The sequence below is a fragment of the Colletotrichum navitas genome, assembly GCF_030913465.1.
Source record: "Colletotrichum navitas strain CBS 125086 chromosome Unknown LY79scaffold_14, whole genome shotgun sequence".
NCBI lineage: Eukaryota > Fungi > Ascomycota > Sordariomycetes > Glomerellales > Glomerellaceae > Colletotrichum > Colletotrichum navitas.
The window spans coordinates 567,373-593,993 of NW_026850560.1; the positions used below are offsets into that span (position 1 = coordinate 567,373).

Genomic DNA, 26,621 nt, shown 5'->3' on the forward strand with positions numbered 1-26,621 from the left:
TCTTGTGGAAGCTGTGCATGAGAGTTGGCTCGGGATGTTGTCGCAGCACCGACACCGGGTGAAGAAAGCGCAGCCACTGTACCGCTTAATACCCAGTGACTAATGGTCCACTGGAAACTGGGGTTTAGTACCTCTCAGGTCTTCGACACGGCCTTTAGCTAGGCATTAGAGCCCTCCGTCAGGTTGCAGACGGCAACCCTGTCTAACACCTTGGCTGTATCAACTGATACCATCTTCATCTCTCGCATTTCTTCACTCACAAACCACAGTTGTAATGTCAATAGACCTCAACTGGGAGACGCTCACAACGGGCCCCGACGGGGAGGCCCTAGCCCTCCGCATTCGCGACTTCATCCACACCAAATTTCAGGCCGTACCATTGCCGCGCTTCATCAAGTCGGTCAAAGTACACGACTTCGAGTTCGGCGCCATCGCCCCGGAGCTGGAGCTCAAGGACATCACCGACCCCTTGCCAGATTTTTACGAAGACAACCCGGAAATCGAGGATGACGAGGAGGAGGAGAAGGCCCTCGATGAACCGCCGCAGCTGCAGCACTTCCCCAAGAGCGAGCTGAGCGCTGGTGAGAGGAGGAGGCAGCGCGAGGAGGCGTCGATGCCGCCGAGGCTCAGCATGCACGCACTCAGGGGCCAGTCTGGAGACTTCCCAAGTCCATTCCTGGGCGTCTCGACGCCGGGGATCTTGGGCGGCACGTCCAACCTGCACTATTTCCAATCGCACTTGGGGAACGGGTGGTCGGGGACGCAGACGCCTCTCGCGGCGGTGGCCGGCGCGCACATGGGCAGCAGGCTCGACTCGTCGGCCATTCGGTCGTCCGTGGGTTCGCCTCGGATGGCCCACAGCCGTAACCCCTCGCAGAGCTCCATCTCTGTGAGCGACTTCAACCCGACGCTGGCGCAGCTGCGCGAGAAGTCAAGCGTGTCGACACTGGCGCCGACCTCGGCGGGGGCCTCGAGGCCGCCGACGCGAGATGCGCACCTGGCCGGGTCGGCGATCCAGGAAGAGGACGAGGAGGGGCCGGAGCAAGGCGGGGAAGGAGACGAGCCGCGGTTCAGGGAGCCGAGGCCAGAGGACTTGCAGGCCGTGTTTCGGATCCGGTACGCAGGCGATGTGAGGCTGCGGCTGACGGCGGAGATTCTTCTGGACTATCCGATGCCGAGCTTCGTGGGGATCCCGGTGCAGCTGAGCGTCACGGGGCTGACGTTTGACGGGGTCGGGGTGATGGCGCACATCCGCAAGAGGGTGCACTTCTGCTTCCTCAGTCCCGAGGACGCCGTCACGGCGGTGGGCGCGGACGACGCGGGCCCCAGCGAGCCCGGAAAGAGGTTTGGCGGGCTGCTGCAGGAGATCCAGGTCGAAAGCGAGATCGGGCTCCGCGACGGCGGGAAGCAGAGCCTGAAGAACGTGGGCAAGGTGGAGAGGTTCGTGCTGGAGCAGGTGAGGAGGATATTCGAGAACGAGTTTGTGTATCCCAGTTTCTGGACGTTCTTGATCTGAGGGGGCTTCTAGGTCCGCTGCTGTATTCTTTACGAGGACATGAAAAGCATAATTATTGGGGATTTCAGAGGCAGGCGAATACGCGAAATCTGCTATAGCTCCGTTCTTCATTGGTATCTATCTTCGAAAAGACTAAAACAACGCTACCTGCGTGATGGCTCTTTCTACGTCAGAGTACTCTTGAAGCCCTGGTAAGCCTGTTGGATGTCCATCTCGAGCTCGCGGGCCTGCTGCTCGCTCAGCTCGTCTGTGGCCTTCATCTGGTTCAGAGTGATAAGCCACTGCACAATCTTGCCCCTATTGTCGAAGTCGCGGTCCGTCACTTTGTTGACCGACTGGATGACGTCGGACAGCAGGGGATGCAGCTGGTCCTTGGAGAGCAGGCCCAGCTTGACAGCGTCCAGGAAGGTGATGAACTCCTGCGTCGCCTCCAGGATCAGCGTTCCGCTCGTGTTACCGGCGGCCGACGGCGCCGGGGCGGCGCTTGATGAGGCGGTCACAGTTGTCGAAGGCATGCCAACGCGAATGCGCTCCGTTGCGCGGGGGACCTCGAGCTGTTTGGGGCGATAGGGGTCAGCTTTAGAGCAGAAGGTGGGTGGTCACGATAAAAAAAGGGGGGGGACGGCTCACATCCCACTCCGCCTTGAACTCCTCCAGGCCCCGAAAGGCCTTAGACACGGTCTCGTCTGCCAGGATGGATTTGTACTGCTTCAGGGACCGCTCGCAGATCTCGGTATAGTCGGCTTCGGGAATCGCATCCTTAAGAAAGGCCTTTTCGAGCTCGTCAAGGGTGACAATGATGCTGAATATCTCAGCGAGCGAGTCCTGTAAATCGCGCTCGGCGCGTGTGTCGGCTAACTTGACCTCCTGTCGAGATGCATCGTTGGGTCAGCTGGGACCGGAGTCGTCTCTGCGGGGGCGGGGCAGCTGGAGGAGGGGGAGGGGGATATGCAGCGCCCTCTGGAAGGCTGAAGGTTGTGAAAGACGAACCTCATCTAGATTAATGGTAGCTGAGAGTGTTGTGTTTGGGATGTAGCTATGCGGTGTTGGTGCATAGGGCTGCCGGGGCATCATCTTCGCGGCTGTGTTGGGATCGCGGCCGGCTTCATAGTCGATCGATCAGCAGCTGGGGAGCTACTGAGCTGCCGTTACGTGTGTCACAGAGCCAAGGACGTCAGACACCAGGCGTGACATGGCCCATTTCTCAGAGGTTCAGACATTTAGACCGCTAAGACGTGGGGCAATGTCTCCAAACGCTATTCTAAAAGAGGGTTAGCGTGATACCGATAAGCCCCGATAAGCTCGAAAATTTTTGGGCAAGAGCGAACCGTTCTCTGCCATTGAGAGAAGAAGGTCTGAAGAAAGTTTCCCGCGTCCACCGTTCACGGTCCCTGCAGCCAAAACTTCCTTTACCATCATCCACCGCGAGAGACCCCCCTAGGCAGAACGGAATTTTCCCCTCCCTACCGTTCACCATGGGTTCTCAAAAGAAGAACCTCAAGGCGACGAAGAAGTTCGAAAAGAACCACCTCAAGGGTGTTCTGGACAAAAGGAAGGAATCCGCAAAGATCAAGCAGCGAGTCCAGGTCAAGGCCAAGAAGCAGACAAAGAAGACCAAGGACTCCGAATTCTTCAAGAATGATGAGGCTGCTGCCAAAGCCAAGGCTAATGGCCACCAGAAGGACGCCAAGGTCAGCGCCATGAGCGTTGACGACTTCTTCCAGGGCGGCTTCGAGGATATCATCGAAAAGAAGGACAAGAAGGCGTCGAAGAAGCTCGGCAAGCGGAAACGCGATGCGCCTGTGGAAGAGGGATCCGACTCGGACTCAGAAGAATTCTCCGCGGAGGAGCAGCCTGTCGCAAGCGATAGCGAGGACGCCGGCAGCGAGGACGATGACGAGAACCTTGGCATGACCAAAGAAGCCATGGAAAAGCTCGCCGAGAACGACCCCGAATTCTACAAGTTCCTCAAGGAGAACGACCCGGAAGCCCTCGACTTTGACGAGAACGCCGATCTTGCCGAGGTGGACGAGCTCAGTGCCGGCAGCGATCACTCAGACGACGACGAGCAACCGAAGAAGAAGCGCAAGAAGGACTCCAAGAAGAAGGCTGCCGCCGTCGAGGAGGAGGTCCTTGACGATAACGAGCTGACGCGCGAGATGGTGGCCAAGTGGAAGAAGTTGATCGAGGAGAAGCAGAGCTTGCGCGCCGCGAGACAGGTCGTACTGGCCTTCCGCTGTGCGGCCCACCTCAACGAGGACGACGCGGACGATGAGAAGACGCAGAGATATACCATCTCCAGCCCCGAGGTCTTCCACGACATCTTGATCGTCGCCCTGAAGCAGATTCCTGAAATCATTTCGCACCACCTGCCCATCAAGGAGTCTGCGTCCGGTAAGATATACGTGCCTACCGACTCGAAGAAGTTCCACACGCTCTCCATGATGATCAAGACTTTTACTGCGTCCATCATCCATCTTCTCAGCACCCTGTCCGACGATGCGACCCTAAAGCTCACCATTGGCTCATTGGAGCCCCTGGTTCCCTACCTCTTGTCCTTCAGAAAGCTTCTCAAGGCCCTCATCAAGACAGTCGTCAATTACTGGGCTAGACCGGCCAGCTCAGAAACCACCAAGATCACCTCTTTTCTCGTCCTGCGGAAGCTCGTTGTTATCGGCGACAAGGGTATCCGCGAGACAGTTCTCAAGGCTGTGTACCAGGGACTAGTTTCTGGCTGCAGAGCAACAAACATCAACACTATCCAGGGCATCAACCTGATGAAGAACTCGGCCGCAGAACTGTGGGGCATCGACCAAAACGTCGGCTATACGACCGCATTCACCTTCATCCGCCAACTCGCCATTCACCTGAGAAACAGCATCGTCAAGAAGGAGAAGGATGCCCACAAGATTGTCTACAACTGGCAGTACACCCACTCGCTCGACTTCTGGTCATGTGTACTTGCCGAGCACTGCAGTCCCCTGAAGGAGGCGGAGGCGGGTAAGGAAGGTCAGCTGAAGCTTCTGATCTACCCTCTCGTGCAAGTTACGTCTGGCGCAATGCGTCTCATCCCCTCGCCCACATTCTTCCCTCTCCGCTTCCACCTGATCCGCTCCATCCTCCGTCTGTCACGCGCAACCAACACCTACATCCCACTCGCATCTGCCCTTATTGAGGTTCTTGAGTCGGCCGACATGAGACGTTTCCCCAAGGCCTCGTCTATTAAGCCCCTTGACTTCAAAGTCGCGTACAAGGCGCCCAAGTCGTACCTCCGCACGCGCGTCTACCAGGATGGCGTTGGTGAGCAGGTCGTCGAGCTCCTCAGCGAGTACTTCACCATATGGGCCAAGAACATTGCGTTCCCCGAATTCACGCTGCCGGTCCTTATCCAGCTGAAGCGCTGGGTCAAACAGGCGCGCAAGACCAGCACGGGCAACAAGAACAACAAGGTCATCTCGCAGATCGTGCTGCTCGTGCAGAAGCTCGAGGCCAACGCCAAGTTCATCGAGGAGAAGCGTGCCAAGGTAGAGTTCGCTCCTAAGGACCGCGCGCAGGTGGATGCGTTCCTGCGCGACTTTGACTGGGAGAAGACGCCTCTCGGCGCCTTCGTCGTCGTGCAGCGCAAGATCAGGGACCAGAAGGCCAAGGCACTCGAGGACGCGAGGAAAGAGGATGAGAAGAAGCGCAAGGAGGAGGAGAAGGATGCTCTTGCCGCGAATGCGGAGGACGACTCTGAGGAGGAATACGCCGACGAGTTGATGGATGATGAGGCAGATGAGGTGGAGGAGGAAGACGATGATGAAGACGAGGAGGATATGGAAGACGACGAAGAGTAGACTTGTGCGGCTTTGGAGAGTCGAACAAGATATAAAAAAGTGTTTTATGGCGTCGCCCCCTAATACGTTGGTGTTCAGGTATATATCATGGTTGTTGAGACATAATCCTGAAGTCTTTTGCCCTCAATCCAAGCATCGTCCTACATGAGAACCGGAGTTTTGATAAGTAAGCATCTGTTGATTTTTATTTTTTTCTTCCCCCTTCAAGGCCTTTGCCAAGCCAGCGTCGTAGGTCAACTTGTCTTTGTGCGTGTAGATGGCCGCCTGTGTCAACCCGTTTGCAGACGAAAGACACGTTTACCCATTAATGATGCAATAGGAAGACAGACGTCGGCACAGACCGAGAACCAATTTAAGGGTGCTGCTTACACCAGCACCTAATTACAATTTGGCGAACGCGCTTACAAGGGGCAGCCAAGCATCCCTTCTTCGTACCTAACTAGTGTTCCTTCTGTTAAACGTCTGCCTGGACAACCCCTAACCAACACCTGACCAACACCCGTTTCAACTTGGCCTCACGTGTCCTCGTTTTCCAACATTTCGTTCCTTCCGCAACAACGCGGCGTTTCGGTATTGGCGCATCTTGACGACTCGATCGTACTACCTACAAGATCTCATTGGATGTGGTGAGCCATCGCAGCCATGGCCCCCCTTGCGGCAGATCCCCGCCAGCTCGCAGTGGTGCTCAACCACGCCCGCCGCAAAGCGTTTTATACCCTTTTATACGACATCACGAGCTATATGCGCTCCCTGCTCGAGCTCAAGGATGATGATCAAACCACCTCGTCAGCTACCAACCCGACCTCGCCTTCGCTGCAGGACCGCAATGCCCCACTCTCCGCCCCGGACGCCGGCCAGGGCGGTCGCAGCAGCAGCCCTAGCCACCCAGATCGCGGAGGCTCCGGCGTACACACCGCCCAGCTTCGTGTCCTAAGAAGAGCAGCGCTGAAACACTTTGACGAGTGGCGCAAGGACATCCTGGAGAAGGTCAAGGAGATCGCATCGGCTAGAGATGATGACAAGATCCTCGAGGCCCGGAAGAAGCGACTGGATGAGATGGAGAAGCTGAAGTATGAGTCGCCAGGAGTGGGCGAAGATCTGATTAATTTCGGAGACGTGCCGAAGGCTGCGTCGACCGAAGTTGACAAGGAGGTGGCCATCCTGCAGGAGCACTATCATCCGATTCCGAATCGATTTACGACCATTCCAGTGGAGGACAGAAAAGAGGTGCTCAGCTGCTTGTTGGTGCTCATCTTGTCTACCGGAAGCTACTCTGCACACTCAAGAGTCCTGGCTTTGTACCTCACCTCTGCTTTTGGACTCCCGCTGTCAACGCTCATTTCAGAGGAGACTGAGATCGCCAAGTCCCTGGTTGAATCCTCGACTTCGACTGAGAACCAAAAGGCTAGCATGTCAGCCGAGGCAGAAGCTGCGAAACGGCGCCAGGAGAATCAGAAGAGCCGTTTCTGGAAGGTTGGTCTGGCTTCGGTGGCCGGTGCTGCTGTGATCGGAATCACGGGTGGCCTGGCAGCCCCAGTCGTTGCAGGTGCGATCGGTGGCCTCATGGGAAGTGTCGGACTTGGTGGTGTCGCCAGTTTTCTCGGTGTCTTCTGGATGAACGGCGCCCTTGTCGGCACACTTTTTGGTGCCTTCGGTGCCAAGATGACAGGAGAAATGATGGATACCTACGCCAAGGAAGTCGAAGACTTCCGCTTCCTCCCGCTCAAGGACGAATGGGGCCAGGACTACAAACGAGCCGACGCCGAAGGCAAGCAAAGAGCGCGGCTTCGTGTGACGATTGGTATCAACGGGTGGCTGAATGAGGAGGGCGACGTGACGAAACCCTGGCGCAGCTTAGGTGACGAGTCAGAGGTCTTTGCCTTGCGGTATGAGATAAAGTCCCTCCTCGCTCTGGGCCGAGAACTGGACTCCCTTGTCTCATCGTACGCCTGGAGCTTTGTCAAGGTAGAAATCCTTAAGAGAACCGTACTGGCTTCTCTATGGGCTGCACTCTGGCCTGCCTACCTCATCAAAGCTGCTTCACAGATCGATAATCCCTTCAACCTAGCTCGCAACCGGTCCGACAAGGCTGGACGAGTGCTCGCCGATGCGCTCATTGCCAAGGTTCAGGGAGAGCGGCCCGTGACGTTGGTCGGCTATTCGCTTGGTGCACGCGTCATCTACTCATGCCTGCGCTCTCTGGCCGAACGTCAGGCATTCGGGTTAGTCGATACCGTGGTATTCATCGGTGCCCCTGTGCCGTCCAACAGAGAGCACTGGCAGGTTCTGAGATCTGTGGTATCCGACCGCATAGTGAATGTGTACTCGGAGACGGACTGCGTCCTCGGCTTCCTGTATCGCACTACCTCATTTCAGATGGGCATCGCGGGACTCCAGGAGGTCAAGGACATCGAGAGAGTTGAAAACTTGAACCTGAGCGCGGAAGTCAGCGGACATCTGCGCTATCCAAGCTTGATCGCCAAGATTCTGACGCGATGCGGCTTCCCCAACGTCAAGGGCGGCGAGGGCGCCATAGAGAAAGACGAAGACATCGACATCATCGACGAGGAGGCGGGCTCGCAGGTATGCGAGCTCATACAGCTGGATGCGCAGCCTGATCCAGAGGCAGAGCCGCAGCCGGTCAGGTCAAAGCAAACCGCGAGGTTCCCGAACGAACTGCGTCACCCATTGCATCCTGATCCGCCGCAGCGGAAGAAGGTGACGAATCGCAACAAGGTGTCTAGAGGTGGAGCGGCTTCCGTCTCGCAGGCTTTTGATCCTCTGGGTCCCAAGAGCAGCGACCCGTTGAACCTGGGTTCTATAGGTCAGGGCAAGCACAAGCCGACTTCGCCTCACCACGAAGACCTCCTAAGTCTGAGCTCTCAGCCTACAGAAAAGCAGGAGCCGAGCGGCTCTAATGCCGATGATCCCCTCGACCTAAGCTCTCTCGGCCAAAAGGACGAGGGTTATTTCCGCTCTGAAGTTATGCGTGAGGATGGGGACCACCAGAAGAACCCAAGACTTCCTCCACGTCCAGTCGCAGTTCATTCGTTCCAGAGTGAGGGCGCTCTTGACTCACACCAGCCTCGACCGGAATTACCGGTCAGACCCAAGACTTTCCCGGTACCATTACAGGAGGATGATTCTGACAGCGACGACGAGAGTTTCAAGGGGATCCAGCTGGTTGACAATGAAGACCCGGGGGGTATGACGAATTACTCGGAGCCTCTGAAGGCTGACAACTAAAGTAGAATATTGTTCAGAGACACGGAGTGAGGTTTGTTAAATGGGCACACAGAACCTTCTCGTATCAATTTATCGTAAACCTTGGACAGAATTAGTCAATTCTCGACGTTGTAGGAATGCCGGTCTGCAAGCCGACTTGAGGCGGGTCGCACAGAAGAGGCATTGTAGATTATCGTACCGTGTAGTTTTAGAGTCGTCGAGTACAGCATATTCCCATTAGGCACCCATTACAAGCCACCATTCTCCATCAACAAGAGAAACGAAGGCTGAAACGTTCATCCTCCTCCACGTTTTGTAGGGCGTGAATCATTCAAACATCGCCCCGTAACAGCCTGTTTGGCGAACCGATGCTTGACCCTGTCAAACATGGGACAGGGCCGGTTGCTGTAGAGTTGGAAGAGTGGCTCGCAGGCAAGTCCAGCCGATGATAGCCGAATGACAAACGCAACGGCGATGCCGAATGTTGGTTCTCGATTCAAGCACACGAATTGCCCTGCATCTGGTCGCGTCTGGGAGAAACCCGAGAGGGTCCCCAGTCATGGTAGGCACGTCAAGGTTCACCGACGGACTAGGTCCAGATACGCATACGCTCTAGGCTGCGCGAGAAGGGGGAGCAGTCAGCTCGTATAGCTGGGGCTTTTATCAATGCGTATTGCAACTCTGTTGCCGCGTTCGAGGCGATAGCCCGCCCATCTTCGCGATGTGACAAGAAGGCCCGAAAGCTTACGTGTGAAGAAACAAGTCACGGGTCCGCCGAACCGACCGGGTTGATACTCGCATAAACCCATGGAATACTCCAGCGAAACCGAGCTTGAATTCTTTTGTGCGTTGTCAAGTCGGGATAACCCACAGACAGTGGAAAGACACAGGGTTTCAAGCTCCATGAGAAAGGGGGAAAAAAAAACACCGAGCAGAATGTCTACACCGAGCAGAATGTCTACACCGAGCAGAATGTCTACACCGAGCAGAATGTCTACACCGGCGAACTATACTGCAATTACAATGGACATGAGCGGGTCCGGGAAAGCGCCCCCCTGGATCATCGATGTTGTGCTTCATCTCACCAGCGATACCGCCGTCCGTGATGCGGCGGCATGACTTCTCAGAACTCCGGCGTTTTCTCGGAGACGCGACTGTCACCGAGCCAAACGAACACACCACCAAGATTGCGCATGGACAGATGGAGAAAAAAAAATACATAAAGTGCAGCAGATACAGCGGCGTTCCCAATATGTTTGAGGCCGGTGTGACCGGGTGCTCTGGTCGGACCACTAAGCCGACCGTGATACGCAGCGTACAGCAAGCAAGTCAGGAACGGTTCAAGAGCCGGTATGGTTGTGTGTAGGCAAGCCCTATCATCGCGATGCCTTATCTGAGACGAAACTTGCATTGGGCGGTTTATGGTTTGCAGCGTGCGAAGTTAAGTTGGGCACGCAGGCACTCATGACAATCAACAGGCTTTCACAACGCGTGATTGGCTATCGACTCCCGGCGTTCCCTTCTGCTCACCCACAAACATCCGATGAAGCCACACAACAAAACATGTGGGTTGGAATCGAAGGAACTCTTCCTGGGTGAAGAGATCTGCCAAATGGCTTGGCATTGTGATCCTCTGCCCCCCAAAAGTCTGTGCTTGGGTTAAGCATTAGACTAACAAACTAACGACAGGGTGGAGGCTACTGAAAGCAACAATCGCACTGGGTCTGTGAGAAGTCTGCGGGTCGATTAGGTTGTTGCATTCATGTAATTGGCGAGGAGGCTTATATGAGATGTAGACTGTGCTGTACTGCGTGTTGTCAGAGCCGAAGCTAAGAATCTCCGCCGAGAAGCGGGAACCTGCTCGCAGATGTAGCGTCATGTATCCCTCGGGAGTGACGTGACATGCAGTGAAATTGAGACCGACTCCACGATGTGGGATCTGGCGGTTCTAGACTGACTCTGACATTGTCCAAATATAGCAGCACGGTGGTTATTTTGACTACACGGAACAGATCAAGGCCCGGGGCTCGGGAATGTTGAAGAATGGAACCTGTGAGATTGCCGATGGCCGCGAACGGAGCGGAGACGATTTTGGATCCGGTGCACGGAGCCAAAGTCAGGGAAGAGCGGGATGTCCGCAGGGATGGGCAGCTTTCGTGACCTGACTGGCTCCGAGGAAGCCATCCCTGTTTCTGAGACGGCAAGGAACGGGGGTGCAGGGCGGCTTAGGGTTGAACTGGCTGAGGCGGTCAGTCGAGGTCAGATGAGCCCATGGCCGGAGTGGATTGTGGGCGTGGAGTCAGCGGCTTTGCAAGGCGGCTTGTGCACGTCGCAAAGCGCCTTCACCTATTGAATGGCCATGTTTGCGACAGGGGAGTTTGGAGGCGCGCCGGTGATGGCCTGTCCGTCGTTGGGGTCGGTCATGTCGGGGTCGGTCATGTCGGGGTTAGCGAGAAGGTGCCACGACTGATGCCATAAGCCAAGTTTTGCCGTTGAAGCGTGTGATGGGACTGACTCGGGTTGCCCTTGCCTGGCGGGCCAATTTGCCTTGTTTTGACTCCCTCCTCGGTCTTTGACGAGAGCGACGCCGTGAAACTTGGGAGGCGCGGCTTTGGATGGGATGGGAAGAGGTGATGCACCGGAACTCGAGGGTTGTAATCGAGCTCGACGATCGCGTATTCCAGGTTCTTCTAGCTGGATAGGGCTCAACCCCTGTGAGGGTTGCAGTAATTGGTTGATTCTGGATTGGTGTAGTTTACTCCGGCCATTCGAGTCGGGATGAGAAAGCTGTCTTATCCAGCTGAAGGCACAAAGGGACTTTGGACTGGAAAGTACCTACCTAGGTACTTTAGGGGTCCAGGTACCGAGCACACTGCATTGAAGTGGGAGGACGGGAGTGTGGGGCTATCGTCGAGTCCGCGATGCTTCAACCCCCCGTCCGTGACCACAGCTTGCTTATCTAGGTAGGTAGGTAGGTAGGTAGGTAGGTAGGTACGCTGGAAAGTCAATCAAAGGAGCCGCCAGTCCAGCTAGGTAGGTACCATAGTACGTGCGTTTAGGTACCATCTTGAAGTACTAACTCAAGGTACCTCGATAGGTAGGTAGGTAGCAGGATGGATGGCCCCAGCCCAAGAGACGAGGCGGCGTAGCCGCTGAGGTAGGCACCATCCAGCTAATTAGTGCGGCCCAGTAATATCGAGAGGAAGAGAGATCTAATCCTTCGCAGAATGGAAGGTGCTGGCCGCTTGTTCTTTGCTGAACGAGGTGGGTGGGTGCCATTTTTATTTTTGTCAGCTAAAACATTCCCCCTTTTGCCCCAATCCTCCCTCATCCCAGTCCCCTTTCCAACGCGTGCCACACTCTCTCGCTCTCTCTCTCCACAGCCGTAAACACGAGTTCCCGATCCTCAGTCAATAAAGTACCTCCAAGTCTTGGGTAGGAGTACTTCCCGCTCCACCCAACCAACCTACAGGCCCCACCCACGATTCAATATCCACTCCCTCTGCCTGGATTCCCCGTCGCAATTCATCAACACCCACACAAGACGTTCCTTCCACCATCTCTTGCCGCTGGCTGCCGACTTCTCCCCAGCCTCGTTCTCATATTTCACGACTTCTCCCCTCCGACAACCCCCCTCACTCCTCTTCGAAGCATTCCTACACCACACAAACACGACCACGGTTAAGATCGAAAGAAAAGAAAAAGGGGGGGAAAGTGCAGACCGCCCTACCTTTCAAAGTCACCACTTCGGACGATACAGCGGCACGTCGGCCCCTAGCTCCTTCCCGAACCCCCTCTTCTCTTGAGCCTGACGCTTCACCGAAAGACCGATTGCAAAGGCATTCCACCCACCACTCTCTATCGACCCGGAAACGGCATTTCCTCATCTGCGCGGCTGACCTTGCGACTTCTTACAACCTGCACATCACAGACAGGAACTCAACGGACTAGCGGGCCCGTTGCAAAGGCTGTGCCACCAACAATCTACGTCTTTGTCGCAGGCAGCTACGAATCCCCACCCTCCCTGTGCACGACTTGCGCGTAGAGTCTAGCAACAGTCCCAAGAGCCTCTCTCTCCACGAGCCCTCAAATCTGACCGCGGTCTCGAAAATGAAGGGCCGTCCCATCGATCAGCTCGTTTACGAGCACATGTTCCCCAAGCCTCGCGCCAGCGACCCCCAGAATTTCCACGCCCTTTTGCAACGCAGCCTCATCCTGGAGGTCCGTCAAGAGGTCCACTCCTTCTATGGCCACCTCGACACACAAGAAGCCAAATATCCGGGATTGGATTATTGCAATCCTATTCATCGCATTCGCCTGAGCCGCTGGACTTGGCACCGTCGCCTTTTCCGAGCGTTTGACAACCTTCGTCTTACACCCAACGAGATTGCGGGCTTGACCAAATGGGAGGGCACGAAATGGGCCAAGGAGCGCTATGAGAAGGAGCAGGGCATCACCATCAGGGATACGGCGAACGACGGATTCCCGGACTGGGTTGAGCCCGAAGACCGCCCTATCCCCCCGGTCCGGAGCGCTCGATCACGATCTGTCGAGACGGACGACGCGACGGCATCTGGAGATGAAGACATGGACGGCGAAGAGAGCGAAGAGGAGCTAGAGAGCGTTGGAGTGGCCTTGAACCAGCGGCTGAGAGAAAGGGCAGCCCGGCGAGAGGCAGGAGATATGTCAACGGTTCTGGATGAGGAATGGGAGCAGTGGCTGAAGAACGTCATCGAGAGCGGTGAGCTGCCGTACATCTCGAACGGGATTCCGACATCAACAACCGACGCTGCAGATGCGGTTATACCGCAGGCCCTATTTCCTCCTCGCATGCTGATGGCTGCCCGCGCCGGCCAGTGGCAAGATATCCCCGATTTTCTCCATGACATCATTCGCCGTACTCTCGAAACCAGCTCCGGCCTGGAAGACGCCATCATGCCACCGGCTCGCCTGCCCACCCTTGCCAGTTCCAGTGCAGCACGAGAGCGAAGAGGCACCGACGAGCACCACATTGGCGGTGTCACAAACTGGCGGCGTACGTATTCGGATCTGCGCCTCCCTGTTGGCGATAGCGCGACTAGCCCGGCTTTGCAACGGACGGCACAAGCCCCTGGCGCCTAGGAGGTTCGGGCGCCTGAAGTCTCCTCTATCGTTGATCAATTTCTCCCGAATCCGCATGAGACGGAGGCTATGGCACTGAGCAGCATACTCGGTCCCAACGACATGATCTTCACCTACCCCCCCAGGTCTCTTCCTTGAAAATAACCGGGACAACAAATCATCGGTTTTCTGATGCACAGGCGACCACGGATGAGGCTTGTTCTAGCGCTCAACGTATGTGCTGACGTTACGTTTCCTCGGATTCGGGTTGATTTCTAAACTAGAATTCTTTTTTTTCTTGAGTCCGCTGGGTACGAGGAGGATCGCTCCTGAAATGCGTTGAACCTCTCACGCGTCGTCATCCCATTATTCCCCCACACACAAGGCGTCAGACGGGTTGTTTTTTTCTCATGTTTTTATTCCTTGGTAGGACTTGCAGGGACTGGATTAGCGAGCACAAGGGGTTACGAGGAAACGAGAACTCTACATTTCAGGGCTTGCATTCAATCAGCCCACCTATATCTAGTGGATAACCCTTCGTCATAAAAGTTCCAATTATGTATGCTTTACTATTTTGTCCAAGAGTATGTGGCTTGCATACACCTCTAACAGACTGATTAGTTCACACAAGTTCCAATATTTCAAAGTGGTGGAGCAATGTGCAAATTGTGAAGCATTTGTTAAAATTCTCAGCCGTTGGAGTATCATGCTAATAACAAGGAGCACGCCAATTCTCCTAAACGCCACGATGGGTCTTTGCTACCTGCGCACTCTTGTTCACCTTCCATAGCACCACCAAACAAACCCCAAAGGGAAATAGTCGCCAACCAACGCCAATCCCCACAAGCTTCGAAACCTATCCGACCCCGAATTTTCGTCAAAAGACTATGTGACCAAATAAGCCTACGACACCTCGCGCACTCTAGACGACCGCCGCCGTGGACCTCCCTTCGTGCTCTCCTTTTGTAATGCTTTCTTCGGCCCGCCCTCCTTGCCTTTCCTCTTGCCCTTCTACGGCTCGAGGTGAGACCACTCGGGGATGGCCTTGATCTGCTGCCACATGTACTTCTCCAGCTTGTTGGCGCTCTTCGCGTACGGTGTGGACTCGTTGTTGTACTTGCGACAGTTATCAAAGATGAGCTTGGCGTCGCGGATAAAGTCCTCGGGCGTGGCGTACTGATCCGCCTCGAGCTTGGTCTCCATAGTACTGAGATCCATGGGCTCCTTGATGACCTCGTAGTAATCGGCGACGTCGTCTTTATTGACAGGTACGAGAAAGGGCCACGCCGATTGGTGGTTCTGCAGGTCGTTGAGGAGATGGAGAAGTTGGTTGTAGTTGGGGCCGTGGCGAGGCTGCCGCGCGAGTTCGTCCATGTCCGGGGACCAACCGGATGCGCGGATGGCATCGATGCTGAGCGGGTCGATGGGCTTCGCTCCGGACTTCCACTCCTTCGGAGGGCTGTGTACAATGTGCGATTTGGAATACGCGCGAATCTTGGCCTGCACGCACTCCTTTTGCTTGAGCAGCATGCGGCCCATTTCGAGATACCGAATCCGCGGTAGCATTGAACATTGCATAATTGTACCGCCCTCGTAGTCCTTGATGTAACCCATCCACACGCTCTTATCAAGTGTGATTTCCTTGGTGAATCCTTGCTTCTTGAAGTATCCGATGGCGTAGTTGTCGGCGTAGGTGAGGAAGTGCATCACGTCGCTCGTGGCCTTGACGTAGTCCTTGAGATGGGACATGAGATGCGCGCCATAACCCTTGACCTGCTGGTCGGAGCTGATGGCACAGAAGACGATTTCGGCAAACTGGCGGCCCTTGAACGGGCGGTACGTGATGCCGCCGACGACTTCGAGGGGCTTCTTAACGATGGCGATTGATAAGTGGGTCCGATCGTAGACGAGACGCGCGATGTAGTCTTTCGGCATCTTGGGGAGCTGCTTCTGGAAGATGCATTTAAGGCCGGTGAGAATGATGAGGGACTCGCGCTCGTTGTCGTTGTTGACCACTCGGAACTCGATCTCGCCGGTTCGTTCTTCGATGACGGCAGGCTACCCGGATCGCGGTCAGCTTGCAGGGGCCATGTGGAGGACAGAGGGGTTACGGTTTATTGCGCGCGGTCTCTCAACAGAACTGCTAATGCGCAGACAAACTCACCTTCTCGGGGAAAGGGATAGGCTTCATTGCTGGCTTCTTCTCTGGCTCGGCCGACTCATTGTGCTTGACCCGTTTTGTCGCGGTCGGCGAGGATGGCTCGTCCTCAGCCTTGCGCTTCGCAGCTGCTACATCGCATTAGGTTTAAATTTGATTCATCTGGACAATCGGTACCATGCGACTCACTCTCTTCCTTCATATTGCTCTTGATAGCGAGCCCTTGCAGGCCTGTTTTCAAGTCGATGGATGTTGTCGTGGTCTCGGGAGGGAAGTTGATGACATGCCGCGCTAGGCTCTGGCGTTTCTCCGTTGCCGGATGGCGCCAAGTGGGGCGGTGGGCAAGGGGAAAGCGGGATGGCGCTAGTCCGTCTTTGGCTCAGGCCACAGTTCCTGGTGGGCCCTTTGGAGCTCAGAACACGTTTGGGGAAGCTACAGTCTGGCGACCTTACACTTCGCGATCTTCCAAAGCAACCGCCCGCTAGCACCTACCGGAAACAATTGAGAATCTCACGATTCTGCACGCACACTTTCAACGGCTCTGTTCATTGATACGCAACCGAGACAAACGTCCTCCCCAAACGTCAAAGAACCAATCGCCTCCACTCAATTAGCAGATGGACTCCAAGTTGCTTGAGGTCTGGCAAGCTGCTGCTAGCACGCCGTTCAACCCTGCTGTCGGCAAGGACACTCAGTTTTTTGTCGCATTCCTTCTCCTTCTCATCGGCGTTGGAACTACCGGTGTATTCGCTCTGAGTAAGCTTGGATCAGTAATTCTTCCAGCAAGGCCCTTCGTCTAACCCTCAAAACAGACCGGTCTATTACCAACATTCTGGTGCTAGGTGTACCTGCCTCTGCCGCAATTGCGTAAGTCAACCCACTCCCCCCTCTTTACAGAAACCATTTTCTGATGAAGGATACAGATTCGGCACGGTTTATATGTTCTGCGCGGTCGGAGTCTACGTCTAAAGATACCCCAAGAAGTTTTTCAAGTCGGCGGCGACCTTGTACTTTAGAAGCAGCCAAGAAACCCATCAATATCACCTTTCTTGCAGTCTCGGGTGACCATTTCCAAGTACAGAACTGCCGCGTCACTATAAGTCATGTCAGGTCCCCTTCCACAGTCCGGAACGGTACCACAGCCGCTGTTCCGTGCCGTGGCCAACTCGACAAGACCGCTGTACCAGCTGCTGAGAACTATCAGCTTTTCCAACAAGGTCCATGTACAACTACAAGAAGATGGAATCAGGTTCGCAGCTGACCTGTCCAGAGTCATGCAAGGTACGTAAGGTTTTGGCCGGTCAGAGTCGGCAGGCTAATTGACAGTCAACCAGGTACTGCCTTCCTCGACAAGAAGCTCTTCACCTCGTACGCTTTGAACATCGGCCAAGACGACGATGTTCTTCCAAACTTTCAGATCACTCTCCCAGCTCTCCTCGAAACGCTCCAGATCTTCGGTGCAGTCGACGTTGCCACACGCACACAAAAGGCCGAGCATGACCCATACCGTAGCAACCTCCGCAACTACCGACCAGATGCGTTTAGTAACCAGACTCTGGGAATCGGAGGAACTTGCAGTCTTGTGTATATCGAGGAGGGTGGGCAGTTCAACATTGTGATTGAGGAAGGTGGGGTCAAAACCACTGCCAGCCTTACGACCTATCTGCCGGAAATCCCAGAGGAGATACCTTTTGACAGAGAAAATCTGTCTTTCAAAATCATCATGCAAGCGCGCTACCTTCTCGACGCCCTAGCGGAACTTGCCCCCATTGGCCCCAATCGTCTTACCATCACGGCCTCGAAAACACAGCCCTATCTAACTCTTTCCGGTGCTGGTGACCTCGGCTCGTCTAGTGTGGACTTTGCTAAAGGCCGCGAGCTGCTGGAGACCTTCTCGATCCAGGATCGGTGGACACAGACTTACAAGTTCGACCTGATCAAGTCTTCGAGCGAGGCGATGCGGATCGCTAGCAAAATTAGTTTCCGGGGCGACGCCCAGGGCGTTTTAAGCTTGCAGTTCATGGTGGAAGTGGAAGGCGGCGGAGTCAGCTTCTTGGACTTTCGGTTCGTGCCTTACATCAAGCACGAGGATGACGAGGACGAGCAGGACCAGGATGAGTATGAGTGAACAATGCCAAATGGTTCGAGAACCCATCTGGTACGTAGGAGAGCCTTTTCGAAACAATGATTCCTAATATCCCCTATCGATAGCGAGAAAGCTTTCCTGGCTCGACCCAGACCACACCCTGGTATGCCTTCCGCATGCGCCAAAAATTGACAATAAACGTACTGCATCCCCGAGGTTAGTGTGAACAATGTGTGCCACTAGCCTCTTTCGTGAAGGACTCCGGCGTGGGGCATGTACAGCGCCCTGAAGCGCCTCCCTTGGAATGACAGCTTGGCTGGCAACCTAGCCCGAGCTGGTAATACGTACGATAGGGTCAGCTGCGCGATCTTTTACAGTCCGGAGAAGGCAAGAGGCAGCCATCGGCGCAACGAGGCGTGGGGAACGACGCGACTGGCATCTAAGTGATGGCCTATTCCTCAAGCGACAGCCCAACGCCATCGGGCCAAGCCTCCGAGAGGGCTGGCTGGACCGGGCACTTCCCGGCTGGACGGGGCCGGGGCTTATCCGGAGAATCTTGAGAGGGAGGGCCCATTAGGAAGCTAACTTGGTTGCAAACGGCAAAGGCGTTGACGAGGCGCTAGGATGGGCTTGTTGATGTCTCGGTTGCGAAGAGAGAATGTGAGGAGATTGCGGGGCCACATCGGTTGGAATCTTTGTCGTCCCAGTTCCTGCCAGGCTCAGTTGACAGCCCCCCCCCCCCCTCGGGCCTGTCTACCCTCTTCCGTCGAGGGTACAAATGAGATCTGTTTCCGGAATCCCACGTCCTCTTGCGGACGTACCATAATGAACCGGTCCTAAACCAGGCTTTTCTATCTTTAAGCAGTGGGCTTCATAGCTCGAACTCTCTTTGAACGCTTGTGCTGCTTCCACCTTGATTCAACGCCTCCCAGAATCCCAACAACTCGGTCCGGTTCTGTGTCCATGGGCACGTGTTTACGATCTCGCGTGGTTTACTTTCTCTCTCTGTCTTGGACCTTCGAGGGTCTCTATCGTTTTACTCTGCTCGGCTGTCTTTAAAGACTCGTGGGTCGTCGCCTCCAGTTTCCGTTCCCAGCAACACAACGCTCTCGCAACACAAAGCACAACACAGCAAACAACACAACATAGCAAACAACAGTCTTTGAATTTTCTATATCACTTGATAAACACCTCTAGATCTCTCACGGAATCCTTTTAAACCCCCTTAACAATGTTCTCCTCCAAGAAGCGCGTCGGCTCGTGGGTTGGTACCCTCAACCCCCGCCGCTCCTCTACCACTTCTACGGCTTCCTCCTCCTCCCCATCCCCATCACCACGAAGCCCCACCTTCTCGATATTCTCGCGGTCGGGTACAAACAGCCGTAAAGGTTCGATGGCCTCCATGACTACGATGGGCAACATGGAGGAGAACGAGCACCTTATGGCTGGGCAACCGAAGAGGGCGGCCTATGTACCGCAGCACGCAGCCAAGTCTTTCATGTCGACGGCCACTTCGAAAGAAATTCGCAAGAACGGAGAGATTCTTTGAAGGGCCCATGAGATCCTTTGCAATGAGCTCATGAATTAGTAACGGAAAAAAAGGAGGAAGGAAAAGAAGAAAAAAAAGACCGATACCCAGCAACGTCTCTCATCTCGATAACGCCCAGACTGACACTTGTCGACCGATAAACATTTCAACCCGCGGAGTTGCGCGACTACGTCAGCTCATCAACAACCACCATACTCCGTCTTTAATCGAATCGAAAACTCCAGAACTCCATAAATACGCGGTACAAAAACACGTAAAAATTGTTGCCGGAGACCGTTGACGCATTTGTCATGCAGTCATCATCATGGCGCTTGCTCGCCCTCGTCACTTGACAAAGGGCCAGAAGTTGGAGCGGCAATAGAATTTTCAGGAATAGGCTATCAAGGGGTCGCATCTCTTTTGTAACGGATGGACTGATACACTCGTTCTGGAAAAGGGAACCGAGCCATAGAGTTGACGAAGATGGCAACGGGGGAGGTGGACTTCTTTTTGGAAGCGCAACTTCTACCTAAGACGACTCGGCCCGGCAGCCCGGACCAGTCGAACCATTCATAAATACCAGCACTTTTCAAAGCAACCTCAGTTCAATGCAACACCACTTCCAAGAATTGTAGGCCAGTGATTGCGTCATAACTGTCACCTTGAATACCCTATGTGGTCTGGATATAAGGCACGGCAGCTGACCAGCACTGGCATAGGTGAAGACAGACTTGGATATATCTATTGTAGGAGTGTGAACTGCAACATCAATTACGGCTCCACCACCAACACAATAATAATATCCTAACACAGTCGTAAAAACACCCAGTATAAGCGTCATGCCCGGTACCCAACACCATAGCAGAAGGTTTCTAGGTAGAAACACAGAGACCACCAACGTCATCTAGATTTTGCGCGTTCATCTGTAATAGTCCAGGTGCCTATTAATACTTAATATCATAGCATCCAGCTGCAGGCCTTCTTCTGCAAGATAGACACATTGCGTGATGCCAAGGTGGGGGCTATTGTGCTTTTTTTTTTTTTTTTTTGCTTTTTTTTTTGCTTTTTTTTTTTCATTTTATTTTACGTGCGCATGGCCCGAGTTTTACGACTACAGGCCACGCACTGGCCTAAAAGTAGCTCATGCGTAGTGACCGCAGCAACGAATGGTACGAGATCAACCACCGTTCTACTCTGTGCCAAGTGCGGATATATGCGAGAAATTGGTATATAGAAAAGCAAGGATCGGGTCCCCACGGCGTCTCAGTCACCTCTCCCCCCCTGGCAGGGGTGTAAACAGGCGGGCAAGGTGCATATCGCAGCTGCAGACCAAGTGGCATTTGCCAGGTCCGAAATAGAACGACCTACTTTATGAAAGTTATATTGGCTCGTCGGCGGCTCCCCAGCCGAGTAGACGGAGTGACGGTCACTCGGGTCTCCGAGAGGGTTGTCGGGTTGTGCAAGTCCAGCGGTAACAGCCCATGCTGGTTCAACGGTGATCGAGGGGAGGAGAAACAGCTCGGAGATCAAGGAAAGACACGGGCCCTCAGGGTACTTGAACGACACTGAACTGAGGAAAAAAGCAAGAGTGGTTGGGAGGAAGGCTCATCGCTCCTTTTGCCCACGATCTTGCTCTGGTTGGTTGGCTGATCTGATGGCTTGAATAGGCGGTGGCGTCGCCCGATGCATTCTCCTTTGTTCGAGCACCAAGTGCATGTCTACAATTACCACCAAAAAAGTTTGATATACTACCTTGTATGTGGTGCACCTTGGATGCGGGGTTCCCAGGCTTTTTGGTGATCACTGTAAGAGCAGTAGCAGTCAGACCACTAGCAACAAGAGCCAAAAGGACACTGCTTCTGGGCCGGCCAGCCTCCCGAACGAACACCACGTGTGCAGTGTCGAGGCACAAGGGGGTTTGTTCCTGCAGGGGCACACGAGGGGCCGCTGCTATCTGTGTGTGTGTGTGTGTCAGGGCTGCCAGGCCCCCCAGGTCTATGACAGGGCAAGCCTGACAGGGTTAAAAGTTGGCGTAGATGTACCTGTATCTGCAAATCTGTAATTGTACATATAGGTAACTGGGCCAGCGCCTAGGCGGCTGTGGGGGTTGACTGACAACGAGTGGCCGTTGAGCCCGGTCACCCAACTTACCTTACTCGCAACGCAGGCCGAATCCAGTCACAGTTGACTTCCTGGGCTGAGTAAGCTGAGACCACGAACCTGCCTTTCTTTGCTTCTTCTTCAACACTACACCACCAACTCGCTGAGCAGCCCTTGATCGGCACTTCCTTCATGTACCGTACATGGTGGACGTCACCGGCAGATCTGCTGTCCAGTCCAGTCCAGTCCTGTCCAGCCTTTCCCACAGCCGCCCGTAGAGTGGCACGCAGTCTCTTGCCGCCCTCCTCGCCTCGTCTCTCGTCAGCCATGACAACTTCGTAGCCTCACTACCTAGGTAGGTAGGTACCTACCTATCGGCTGAGAGACCTGCAGAATTGAGACTGCACGCTGGGTCTGAAACCGGCCCTCTCTCTGCCCTTCCAAATACCATGTCGCGCTCACGGGCACACTACCAAGAACGCCGCTGGATATCCACTTCCCTCTTCCCGAGCTGCATCTCCCTCTGCCTTGGCTCGACAGGAGCGAATGCTAACCTCTTCCACCCAGTCAGTCGTTCGATTGCACCTTGTTCGAGGATACCGCGCTACTCACTACGTATCATCAGCATGCTGTCGTTATCCCAACAGCGGTCAGGCAAGTGCTTCACCGCTCAGTGAGAATGGAATTCCTTGGCAGACGAGAGCTTTAATGCGAAGGCGCCTCTGTCTGCAATTATCTTGTTTACGTACCATCGGCAGACCATTGTCCTCGATACCGCGGCATCGTCGGTCAATGCCGAACAAGACAGGGTAGCGCCCTGCCCGGTGGTGGCTCCTTGATTGCTCTCACTAAGTGCAAAGGTCGCATTCTGGGCACCGCCTGTCTGTTTTCCTGGCCCGTGACCCAGCATGGGCCTCCCCTGTCCCCGGCTCTCGCGAGTGCTCGCTCATGGCCGGCGAGCGAATCCGGTGCCAGCGAGACGGACCGGATCGAATTCAACTGGTTGCTCGCCTCTCTGTACGTCGCCGCCTGCACCGTCGCACAACGAGCGCTCCTATCGAGTCGCATCTCACTCGCATCTGCAGCTGGCCGACCGTCTCTCGTTAATGTGCGACGCCCTGGTCCAATGGTCGGATGGAACGGATCCTGCCGCATCCATCATCCACGCCTTCATAGGGCTTCGACAGCTACGGCGCCTATCGATTCATAAGGCTGAACGCCCGATGCTACCTGCCTGCCTACGAGAACCGGGCGAGGTAAGTATCGACAAGGGATGATGGATTGACGGTGGGTTCCCAGAACCGAGGCAATATGCGTAAAGTTGTTGTGTGTGGATCTCATATGTCCGCAACGACTGTGTCTCATAATGGAAATGGAGGGCAAAGAACAGATGCAATGTCACCCTCCCTTTAGGGTCGCCTGCCGTCCCCCCTTCCGGACGACGCCTTAAGGAAACCATTCGAACGGCCAGTAATAGCACCCGGCGGGGGTGGCTCGCTGCCCCGGCTTCCGTTATTTTGGCATGCACCCATTGGCTGCCCTCCCCTGCCGGACTGACGAGACACACGACTCTGCGACCTCCGCTCTCACACAGTAGTTTGCCTGCACAACCGGCAGGGACCCCGGCTGTCTTTTTGCACCGCCGCAACATGCATACACGGCATCGCACCGCACGACCACAATCACACACGAATGCTTCTATTACCACCATTGTCTACGGATGCCCCCTCCCCGCTAATGATCTCCCACGGCTACCGCCCCCAACCTGACTCGACAGGCACTGTATTTCGTAAGGACATCATCGTCAGCCGGTCCAAAGCGGCCCCAACTCGCTTGCTCTTGTTTGTACCACCACATTCAGCCCCAGAACAATATACATACAGCCAGCTCTCACAGTCTGTGCCCATCGCCCCGAATGGCATCCATCCTTCCCCTTCTACTTTGTTCGTGTACTGTCTGCCCTTCCACCCCTCCAGGTCATGGACCTCCTTCGCAGTCACGTCACTCGCTAAGGGCCTCAGGAGATCCATCTCCCTTCGTGCCATCTTCCCCATATATGCCCTGTACCAGTCGTGTTGGACCATCCTGTCCTTGACTCTGCTATATGGTCCGCTTTGTACGACCAAGCTTCCACCAAGATGCCTCGGTCGAATTTTAACATACGGAGGCTCATCTCACCTCGCCCTTCCCCGACAGTAGAAGAGTATCGTCACTTGGAAGACTCTAATAAGACTGAGGACCTTGATCTACCCAGCTCGCGGCAGAGACAGCAGGAAGCCAATTCCTGGGCGCCGCCCAGACGCCCGTCCAATTCCCAACCGGTGAGGCCCTCGAGAGGGGGTGTCCCCGTCCGAGGCTCACAAAGCGTTCCTTGTCTCCAGGGATCGCCACATTCATCCTCGAGTTCTTTGTGTAGTTGCGAGTGTCCTAGGGACACAGCTCCGACTACCCCCGGATATGGCACCCTTTGTTGCTCTCCACCACAGGAGAGAAACTCTCGACTTTCGGCGCCGAAGCGTCTCGCGGAACGCAGACATCTCTGGATATCTCCCCTATCACCGCCATACGACAGCGTGCCTGGGCCCAGCTCGACAGAAGCTGACACCAAGGCTCGCGAGGCTGGCTTCGTAGACTTATCGTTACATCCCGCATTCAGAGGAACCTTGACCCCTCCAGCATCGCCAGAGGAGGAAGAATACGGGCTGGACCGGTGGCCTCCAAATGTTCAACACCTCATCCAAGAAACCGACGAGGCCTTCAAAGCCGTAGGAACAGCCATCGAAGAGGCGAAAATGGCTGTATCGAACTTCCCGTCGCCTACCGATATCGGTCGCACATCTACAGCATCAGCTCCCAGTCCGTTCCAGCAGGGCTCGCCAAATTTCCCACACAGAACGCTGCAAGGCCGAAATAGCACTCCGGCACTGTCCTCGGGGTTCGGCGCTCCGATGCCGTCAGCGCTCGAAGCGAGAGGGAAGAAACCAAAGGAGTCAAAGTGGCTCAGGGCAACGGCTAAGGAATCTCCCCGCTGGCAGCTGGGAGAGAACATAATAAGCGGGCAATTCTTCCGCAAGGTGGAAGTTGACGAGCTCCTGACACCAGACCGTCTTGAATCGTTGCGGATGGAGAGGGAGGCTCAATCACAGCCACGCCGATCGAGCGACACTCAAAGGACCATCAGTACTGATGACAGCGAGACGCCACTCGAGCCGTTCCACCTCCAGGACCTCCCTTCTCGGATAGGAGCAGCGGGAGTCAAGGTGACGGTGCCACCTGCTGCTGACGTGGTCGTACCACCAAGCCCTCTAAACCTAAGAGGGCGATTGGAACCCGCTCCTAAAGAGAAGTCGTCACGAAGGAAGAAGCCAGTAACTAAGGAAGAATACGAGGGCGAGGGCACCCTGACAAATGGCGAGGTCGGCGTGCCCCCTCCACCGGCGAAGAATCCGGCAAGGTTCCTGGCCCGGTCGCAAGCGCCTCTCTTGCCGACAATACCTGAAGTTATCGTCACGACACCGGGAACTGGGGGAACCCCAATCGACAGAAGCAACAAGATGGCAGCACGAAATTTCGCGCCGGTGGACAAAGACGGCTTTGTCTTCTTCCACTCCACATACTATACTCTGAATCATGCCATGTTCCGGCACGGACCGATACGGTTTCCTCGAACGGAAGTCGTCAAGGGAATGAAGATCGACCCTGACGACACACTGGACTGGACCGCCTTTCAGATGGCCATTCTCGGTGGCGCGGGATACCTCTCCTCCGACTCGACGGACTTCACACAACTACCGGAGAATGAAGAAGCTGCTGACCTGGCCTCCTGGTTTGATGGCTTCTGCTTCGACAGTCCCGGCACCCTAATCACCATTGACAAACAGGCACGCTCACCGAAGGAGTCACTGGCGGTGCCGGCAATGCTATCTCCCAGCCCATTTACCAGACTCACGGCAGATAGCGAACTGCCCATACCTGTGGGGTCCGAATACCCCACGGGCTTCTGGAACGAGAGCGCCGTCAGCGTGTCTGAAATCCCGAAGGCCGGGTGTGACAGCCGGCGGTGGACGATGGAGGGCCATCTCAAGCGGTTCAACCGCGAGAGCGTCGAGAGCTTGCCGCCCAGCCCGATGATGGACCTAGTCATGATGAGGGATTCAGGGGGGGAGTTGGAAGTGGTGCCGATGGGATATAATCTAGGACATGACCTCGAGGATTTCCTCAAGTGGGAGGCGGAGAACGTCTGTGTTCTGGGCATGTACTGAGAGGAATGCTTACATACACGGCCGGCATGAGTTCTGGTTTGGCACACAAGGTAGATGGGCAGCATGGACAGAATACAACGAAATGATAATGGCACTTACACTCGATTGCTGCTGCTCAACACCGACATGCCGATGGCCTGAAATCTCGTTTTAGTGCCAGCGACGCTCTAACCTGAAGCAACTGCAGACAGATCCAACCGCAGAGTACTGAGTAGTATGTATCCGCTGTATGCGTTGCGCATCCACTAGGGCTGACTGACTGTACAGTGCCACCGTTTCCCGGCGCGCACGGCCGACCAACGCCGCCCCCGATATGTAGGTTCCGCCATCCGGCGAAACCCCCCCCCCCCTCCAGCGAACCCCGCCACGGATCGCCCCGGCAAGACCCGCCCGCACCTTGTCCATGTGCGTTGTGGTTAATTTTCTCTTTTTTTCTGGATCGACTTTACGCGCTGAACCTCATCCCCGCCCGCCCCTTCTCTGACGAACGAACCAACAACAAACGAACGAGAAAGAAACCAAGCCAGCTAGCTGACTGACGTCCCGGGCTGATTCAACGACCTCACGGCAAAGGCAGACAGACGCACGCGCCCCCCCAAGATCACCGCCTGCAGAAGGGGAGGGAGGGTAGCACTCGCATCAACGTCGCCTGGGTGCCGCGGTCCTTTTTTTTTTTTTTTTTTTTTTTTTTTTATAAATTTATTTACCGGGTCCTCTTCGTCGGCTGCTGGTGTGCCTCGCGCCCGAAGACGACATCGACGCTCGCTCGAGCGGGGCCGACTCATCGCACCACTGTCGTTGCCTGCGACG

The 26,621-nt window shown here is 55.2% G+C and overlaps 12 protein-coding genes across 12 annotated transcripts; 8 read left to right on the forward strand and 4 right to left on the reverse strand.

Moving 5' to 3' along the window:
* The first annotated feature begins 180 nt into the window (after nucleotides 1-180).
* Nucleotides 181-1,601, forward strand: LY79DRAFT_546285 (uncharacterized protein). Its single transcript, XM_060557222.1, has one exon. It carries the CDS (start codon nucleotides 275-277, stop codon nucleotides 1,514-1,516), a length of 1,242 nt encoding a protein of 413 aa, XP_060416843.1. The 5' UTR covers nucleotides 181-274; the 3' UTR covers nucleotides 1,517-1,601.
* On the reverse strand, nucleotides 1,602-2,689 carry LY79DRAFT_701816 (VPS28 protein). Its single transcript, XM_060564930.1, has 3 exons — nucleotides 2,507-2,689; nucleotides 2,147-2,383; nucleotides 1,602-2,070 (listed from the first exon to the last, which is right to left on the reverse strand). The coding sequence occupies exons 1-3, from the start codon at nucleotides 2,588-2,590 to the stop codon at nucleotides 1,681-1,683; spliced, it is 711 nt and encodes a 236-aa protein (XP_060416844.1). The 5' UTR covers nucleotides 2,591-2,689; the 3' UTR covers nucleotides 1,602-1,680.
* A 302-nt stretch (nucleotides 2,690-2,991) lies between these two features.
* Nucleotides 2,992-5,352, forward strand: LY79DRAFT_510445 (Noc2p family protein; the record flags this gene model as incomplete). The annotated part of the gene is made up of 1 exon (XM_060554167.1): nucleotides 2,992-5,352. The coding sequence occupies one exon, from the start codon at nucleotides 2,992-2,994 to the stop codon at nucleotides 5,350-5,352; it is 2,361 nt and encodes a 786-aa protein (XP_060416845.1).
* A 307-nt stretch (nucleotides 5,353-5,659) lies between these two features.
* LY79DRAFT_94975 (YSIRK family gram-positive signal peptide) lies at nucleotides 5,660-8,815 on the forward strand. Its single transcript, XM_060565241.1, has one exon. The coding sequence runs from the start codon at nucleotides 5,995-5,997 to the stop codon at nucleotides 8,596-8,598; it is 2,604 nt and encodes an 867-aa protein (XP_060416846.1). The 5' UTR covers nucleotides 5,660-5,994; the 3' UTR covers nucleotides 8,599-8,815.
* Nucleotides 8,816-12,687: 3,872 nt separating this feature from the next.
* On the forward strand, nucleotides 12,688-13,698 carry LY79DRAFT_510435 (uncharacterized protein; the record flags this gene model as incomplete). The annotated part of the gene is made up of 1 exon (XM_060554164.1): nucleotides 12,688-13,698. One exon carries the CDS (start codon nucleotides 12,688-12,690, stop codon nucleotides 13,696-13,698), a length of 1,011 nt encoding a protein of 336 aa, XP_060416847.1.
* A 636-nt stretch (nucleotides 13,699-14,334) lies between these two features.
* On the reverse strand, nucleotides 14,335-16,096 carry LY79DRAFT_546296 (Bromodomain-containing protein). The gene is made up of 3 exons (XM_060557223.1): nucleotides 16,025-16,096; nucleotides 15,842-15,963; nucleotides 14,335-15,735 (listed from the first exon to the last, which is right to left on the reverse strand). Exons 1-3 carry the CDS (start codon nucleotides 16,035-16,037, stop codon nucleotides 14,689-14,691), a joined length of 1,182 nt encoding a protein of 393 aa, XP_060416848.1. The 5' UTR covers nucleotides 16,038-16,096; the 3' UTR covers nucleotides 14,335-14,688.
* A 356-nt stretch (nucleotides 16,097-16,452) lies between these two features.
* LY79DRAFT_667821 (uncharacterized protein) lies at nucleotides 16,453-16,804 on the forward strand (the record flags this gene model as incomplete). The annotated part of the gene is made up of 3 exons (XM_060563442.1): nucleotides 16,453-16,591; nucleotides 16,648-16,702; nucleotides 16,759-16,804. 3 exons carry the CDS (start codon nucleotides 16,453-16,455, stop codon nucleotides 16,802-16,804), a joined length of 240 nt encoding a protein of 79 aa, XP_060416849.1.
* A 134-nt stretch (nucleotides 16,805-16,938) lies between these two features.
* On the forward strand, nucleotides 16,939-17,963 carry LY79DRAFT_510385 (repair protein Rad1/Rec1/Rad17; the record flags this gene model as incomplete). Its single annotated transcript, XM_060554157.1, has 2 exons — nucleotides 16,939-17,116; nucleotides 17,170-17,963. The coding sequence occupies 2 exons, from the start codon at nucleotides 16,939-16,941 to the stop codon at nucleotides 17,961-17,963; spliced, it is 972 nt and encodes a 323-aa protein (XP_060416850.1).
* A 1,189-nt stretch (nucleotides 17,964-19,152) lies between these two features.
* LY79DRAFT_667823 (uncharacterized protein) lies at nucleotides 19,153-19,470 on the forward strand (the record flags this gene model as incomplete). Its single annotated transcript, XM_060563443.1, has 1 exon — nucleotides 19,153-19,470. The coding sequence occupies one exon, from the start codon at nucleotides 19,153-19,155 to the stop codon at nucleotides 19,468-19,470; it is 318 nt and encodes a 105-aa protein (XP_060416851.1).
* A 1,584-nt stretch (nucleotides 19,471-21,054) lies between these two features.
* Nucleotides 21,055-21,878, reverse strand: LY79DRAFT_577812 (uncharacterized protein; the record flags this gene model as incomplete). The annotated part of the gene is made up of 4 exons (XM_060559909.1): nucleotides 21,055-21,167; nucleotides 21,202-21,399; nucleotides 21,492-21,505; nucleotides 21,601-21,878. The coding sequence occupies 4 exons, from the start codon at nucleotides 21,876-21,878 to the stop codon at nucleotides 21,055-21,057; spliced, it is 603 nt and encodes a 200-aa protein (XP_060416852.1).
* Nucleotides 21,879-22,473: 595 nt separating this feature from the next.
* On the reverse strand, nucleotides 22,474-23,473 carry LY79DRAFT_95166 (uncharacterized protein). Its single transcript, XM_060565242.1, has one exon. It carries the CDS (start codon nucleotides 23,258-23,260, stop codon nucleotides 22,754-22,756), a length of 507 nt encoding a protein of 168 aa, XP_060416853.1. The 5' UTR covers nucleotides 23,261-23,473; the 3' UTR covers nucleotides 22,474-22,753.
* Nucleotides 23,474-24,341: 868 nt separating this feature from the next.
* LY79DRAFT_667824 (uncharacterized protein) lies at nucleotides 24,342-26,130 on the forward strand (the record flags this gene model as incomplete). The annotated part of the gene is made up of 2 exons (XM_060563444.1): nucleotides 24,342-25,804; nucleotides 26,079-26,130. The coding sequence occupies 2 exons, from the start codon at nucleotides 24,342-24,344 to the stop codon at nucleotides 26,128-26,130; spliced, it is 1,515 nt and encodes a 504-aa protein (XP_060416854.1).
* Nucleotides 26,131-26,621: the final 491 nt, after the last annotated feature.